Here is a 6,000-nt window from a genome sequence, read left to right as displayed (position 1 = left end):
CGGCCGGCCGGCCTGTCAAGACAAGCTAAATAAAACCGTTTAAAAATTGCCTCGTTTGCGGAAATGCGCTCACAGGTCATGTTGTTCCACACGCGGCATCTGCCCACTAGAAATCATTTGAAAAATAGTATATGTATATATTTTTTCTTTTAAATTATATATAATCAATTCAATTCAATTATATACAATCAATTCAGAAATTCATTTATTTCATATATCATAACCGTTACATTACAAGTTATAAGTTAACTGGTCTAATTAAGTATCATTTGCAAAATTTTACACAAGCGATTTTTTTTTCGGTTGTAATACTCCATGTTTAGATTATCATATTAAAAATGTACAAAATCTTCTCATTCTAAGATTTCTTTTAAGAAAAAATTTTGAAATTTGGGTGCAATTGCTCAACTTAGTTAGACCTTTAGTGATGATAAGTTTATATGATTAATTCTGTAAATATTTCATAAAAGTAAGTATAGTCCATATAATATGCTACATATTAAAATGCTAAAAATTACAAAAAAAAAAAAAAAAAATGCATTCAATATAAACTTAAAACATTGCTTAACACGTCCATTTAATTTACGGAATAACAAAAAAAAAAAACACCAAACTAAATTTATGTTGTCAATTCAATTGTTTGCACTTAAAATGCAATAACATATTTTTTCAATATTTCAATTTACAATAGTAAAAAATTTACTACAATAGTGGATAAGGAATAAGCATACATATGAATTTTCAAGGATTTCACTAGGTTTTTTTAATTTAATTTTTAAATACATAAAATTTTTAATTTATTTATATATATCTCTCTAAGTACAAAATACAGGAAAGTAGAAACGTTATACACAAGAAAACAGTTTTCATTGACAAGTGAAATTAACAGTAACATTAAAAATATATTTATACATCATAAGCTTGTCATGCATGTAGAGGATTTGACTTAGTTTAAAAATAATTTACTGATGCGAGCTGCTGAGCATAATCTTGGGAAGATCCCTGGAAGCTGCACTCAAGGCGATTTAATTTCTGAAAAAAAAAAAAAAACAATTAGCTCTACATATAATAAAATTGTAACAGGATGTCTGTACATTGAAGATATACAAAAAATTAATGCCAGGGGTCATTATTAGAGCAACTCAGTCCAAATCAACAGTTTTTAAAATGTTTATCTGCCTGGGTATCACTCAAAAACTACTGCATAGAATTTAATGCGTAGAGATGGGAAAGGGGTAAATACCCAATTGGTAAATACCCGGTAAATTGGTTATATATGGTAAAAATGGGTAAATACCCAAATATTTACCCAAAGGAAGGGTAAAAATAATCTTTTGGAAAATATGGGAAACAAACACACAAATTCAATCCAAAATGTACCCAATTTGTCCTATATTGGTGGGTAGTTATCCATTACGGTATTGGTTGAATTAGTTTTAATCTGTAATCCAGCGTTTTTCAAAAAATATTTAGCCAATAATGCATGCCGTTGCAAAAATTTAAGTTTACTCAGTAAACATTTTAAGTCAAAAAAGAGTTGGAAAAATATCTAAATTGGAGCGTTTACAGTCGGGTATGTTCTCATTTGCGAGGCCGAAACCAATGTATTTCCTTATTGCAATGGTCGTCCTATATGAGCCTATTAACGTATATCATTTGAGCCTAAATAAGAGTCCGACATAAGTCTTAAAGGCGTTTAAACAGCTCATATTATACTCTACTGGAACTCTCCAGCGTAATTTTTAACTCTAATAAACTCTGATTATCTCACACTTATATGGCCTATTTATTAGACATTGTCAGGGCTTATTGGGGTCGTATATAGTTCAACACACCTGGACAGAGCGTGGCAGTTTTGAGGTCACATTAAAAATGTCGAGAACCGTCCATGAGCGGAAAAACGTCGATGCGTATACAAAAAAAGAATAGCAAGGGTAAAAGTAATGTACAAATGTAATACATTTTGTATTAAAATGAAAAATTGTCGTAACAAAGTTTCAAAATTTGTTCCAAACTCGCTGTGACGAAGATAAATAGTTGATAAATGATAATTTTTGCATGCTAGGTTAGGAGCTTCTAGGATAAATAAAAGGTAAACATTTAATTTTCTTTTACCCTCCTACGCGTTTCGACGCTTTTCTGATTCCTACATTGCCCACTTATTTTGGACTCGTTTCGCATTCTTAAATTATGAGCGCCGTCAGCATGTTTCAGGGGTAGCTTTGTTTGCGTAAATATGTATGTGTACCCTATAAACATTCTCTTACAGTTCTGGAGTTCAATATGGGTCCGAATAACCTGGAATATAACCTGGCGTGGTGCCATCTAAAACACCAACCCAATCGAATATAACCTGGCGTGGTGCCATTCAAAAACCAACCAAACTGAATATAACCCGGCGTGGTGCCATCTAAAAGACCAACACTATAGAATATAACCTGGCGTGGTGCCATTCAAAAACCATTCAAAAACCAATCAAATTGAATAGAACCTGGCGTGGCGCCATATTAAAACCAATAATACTTGAAAATACTAACAATTACAAGAATGAATACCAAACAGCAAGCTGCTACACATGGTTCTGGCCGCTATGGTATTACCATTGTTTATTAGTGAAGCCAACAGTACACATAAACTGTTTTACAACAATCAAAAGAAATAACCACCTGAGATTCAACCTGGCTTTATGGATTAACGTCCGTGCCATTAAACCTAACCAAAAAAAAATATATATGGGTCCGAAAAATATCAGCTTCAAAAATGCTATCACTTTAGAGACTTTTATGACTCCAATTTGATGAAATTATGGACAAAGGAAAAATATTAAAATCAGTAAACTAGGCAGCTCCGGAATAAAAACTCAGAATTTTTTCTGCGACAATTTAATATAAATAAATAATTAATTCAACTAATACTTATATCATTTCTATCTTATTCTCATGGGAGTTTTATCACAACAATTTTCTCCCCTATATTTTCCGCTTCGAATATGTGTCAAAAATTCTTCCTAAAAGCCCTGAAGTAGTGTCATTAAAAGACTCATTCCTTTATAGTTTTAAATCCCAAAATTCTTTTACAAGAGCTATTGTTAAAGTTTTTTAGTCAAAATTCAACAAGACTATGTCTGTATTAAAGGAAAAATTGCCTTCTATTTTTTGGTCCTTTTATATAAAGGTAGTCCTTAAAATTTTTTTATCATCAACCATATAAATTTGTTTTCACAATATGGACATGAGACGAAAGGCACGAGGAAGTGCTTTTGCATGTACCAGCCAAGGAAAATCTATGCAAAGTGGTGACAAATCGAATTCAACCCCATTCGCCGTACAGCAGAATGTGAAATCAAAAAAAATTCAGCATTGATTTTGATTAATTGACATCTTGCTGTACCTAGGCGTTGCGTGAAATCAAAGCGAATCTATACCAGGCGGTGGCAAAGCGAGTTCAACCAATTCGCCGTGCGGATGAATGTCAAGTGAAAAGAAAATGTCCATTGATTTCGATTAACTGACATATTGTTGTACAAGGTTTTGTATGAAAAATTATAGAGAAGAAGCAATCAGATGATGCAATACAAGGCGAATTCAGTATAGGTGGTGTTATCCCATCAGCTGATTGCTTCTTCTTGATAATTTTCCATACAAAGCCTTGTACAACAAAATGTCAGTTAATCGAAATCAATTAAAATTTTCTTTTGACTTGACATTCATCTGCACGGCGAATTGATTGAATTCGCTTTGCAACCACCTGGTATAGATTCGCCTTGGTTGGGATAACAACGCCAGGTACTGAATTCGCCTTGCGTGGAAATTATCAAGCGGAAGCAATCAGCTGATAGGATAACCAGCACTAAAGTTCTTTGCAATTGACGAAGGCGAATTCAGTACAAGGTGGTGTTATCCTATCAGCTGATTGCAAAATTTGGTACAGCAGGATGTTAGTGAAATGAAATCAACGATATTTTGATTCTGATTTGATAGTATGCTGTACGGCGAATTGGGCTGAATTCGCTTTGCTACCTCTTTGTAAAGATTTGATAATTTGACTTTCAAAAAATGCCTACTTCAGCTGGAAATGTATTGAATTTCTGTTGAAGTAGAGTTTTCTATACGAGACGTTCTTCAGCAGAATCCTGAAAGAGAGCGATTCGCCTGAGGGTTAAGGGGCTTAGAATATATGCTCGATAAGACTAGCCTGCCGTTAGAAGTGTCAAAAAATCGTTTTCGTGGCAGTCGCGTTGGTACAAAATTCATACCATGCAAGAGCCTGTCCACATCCTTAATATTCCATAAATTTTTGTGGAGTGTTTTTGCGGTTACAGCATATGGGGCGTTTCGAAATGGCATAAAGTTCCGATAGGAAATTTTTACTCACATAAAACTAGCAAAGTCGTTTGTGGTTTCAAGAGGGGAAAGGTTTGGTTAGAAGCATGCAGCAAGCATACAAAATATATTCGGTGTGCGCACTGAAAGTTTCCTTGGCCTTTGGTTACCTTACAATCCTCTAGGTGGTTCCTACACCCATCTATATAAACATGTTGCAAATTCTTACAGCTTCGACGACATTAAAGTAGTAAATGGAAATGCGGCTTGGTTGACTGAGTAAATGCATACCTCCTGAATACTTAAATCTATACTAGCTGAGTTTAAGAGATGAAACGAGAGCACGAGAGCTAGTGGCATCTATTGTACTTAACCTAAGTGCTCCGATGTGCGTAACCATTTCATAAGTTTTGGTTAAAGATTTAGCTTCTGTTGACAATGTAGACAGTACTAGACTTTCTCCATGCTTCTTTTAATATCAACTTTACGCTATCTATTTCGATGCCAGGCTACTTGGCCCTTGAAGTCGAAATTGAAGTATTTTGGCTTCGTGCTAAAAAATATGGTCTAAAAAGCATATCGCAAGATGTCACCTGATATAGCTATAACAACGTCGTTCATGGCGTATATATGCAAATTTGGCTGTCTCTTCCAGCCCCTTAGAGGAAGTTGACAATTGTCCTAGTTTCTATGTTGTTACATACATTCGCCCAGGCAAAAAGGCCACTTAGATGTTTTGTCTATCGTGATATTTCTAAGGTTCGAGTGCTCTCATGGCTTTTTAGCGCTAGGCTTTTTTCAGCTAAATTACCACTGGACCACCTAGATTTTGGAGTATCACGTATGTGAAACTGCAAATTTTGGAATTTATGCTTTCTATATCTATTATCAAATTTCTCCGAGAGCCTAGAGCCACCACCAGAATTTTCAAGTTCTCCGGATCCTCAAGTGGAACGATAGCGGGCTCTCAACTCACCTTACTCTACTTCTACGTGTCGATATGGTTGTTGAACGTCGTGGTGTAGATGGTGACTTATCTGGTCCTTTATAGTAACGGGACATGGTTTTACTGGCACGTGATGGACGTGTGCTGACACTAAAAAGACAAAAAACAAAGATTTAGTTATCTTTTCGGTTTAGCTAACATTTTTGCAACTCACTTTGAACTGGCAATGCTTTCATTATCATTCTTAAAGCTCGCCTCCTCACCATCGCTTTCCTTATCGTAATCCCGTTCGCTGGGCGCTCTACGTCCATTAGCCGGCGTTTGTCGATTGCGTTGACGAGGTGTACCAGCTCTGTTAGGCGACTCATCCTCCTCGTGGTTATCATAATTATTGACGTTCTTTACAGTTCTGGGCTTAAGCGGTTTATCATCCTCTTCATCATAATCATCGTCCTCGTCGACCATTACTTGCACTTCTTCGGGTTTTAATTTTCGTCTGCGTTGACGGGTAGGTGATACAGTTTTGGCGTTTCTGGTCGCTTCGTTTGAGTGAACTTCGTTGTCGCCTTTTTCGATTATAACAGAGCTGAAGAAGATAGAAGGGAAGCGAAATTAGATATCATAATGGAATGCTTAAAGGTTTGCAACACGAGATGATTTCAGGAAGGTTCCACATGGTCATACTAAATCATTCCCCAGATGGTCTGGCTACTTTCTTAATGGTGCTCTTAC

At 35.5% G+C, this 6,000-nt stretch overlaps 1 protein-coding gene across 8 annotated transcripts in view; it reads right to left on the bottom strand.

Moving 5' to 3' along the window:
* Positions 1-213: 213 nt before the first annotated feature.
* The window catches only part of dbr (debra), a 60,524-nt gene continuing 54,737 nt past the window's right edge, over positions 214-6,000 (bottom strand). For 7 of the 8 annotated variants that reach the window (XM_067767745.1, XM_067767744.1, XM_067767746.1 and 4 more), the window contains exons 5-7: positions 5,483-5,854; positions 5,299-5,418; positions 214-1,032 (exon numbers count right to left, since the gene is read on the bottom strand). In XM_067767745.1, the coding sequence (XP_067623846.1) occupies positions 1,026-1,032; positions 5,299-5,418; positions 5,483-5,854 (499 nt within the window). In that variant the 3' untranslated portion in view covers positions 214-1,025. Of the gene's footprint in view, positions 1,033-5,294; positions 5,419-5,482; positions 5,855-6,000 lie in introns of those variants that run through there. The other variant, XM_067767751.1, reaches the window with a different exon arrangement.

This window comes from Eurosta solidaginis, chromosome 2 (assembly GCF_040869045.1).
Source record: "Eurosta solidaginis isolate ZX-2024a chromosome 2, ASM4086904v1, whole genome shotgun sequence".
Lineage (NCBI taxonomy): Eukaryota > Metazoa > Arthropoda > Insecta > Diptera > Tephritidae > Eurosta > Eurosta solidaginis.
Note: the sequence above shows the minus strand (reverse complement) of the source record. Positions and strands in the feature narration are given on the sequence as shown.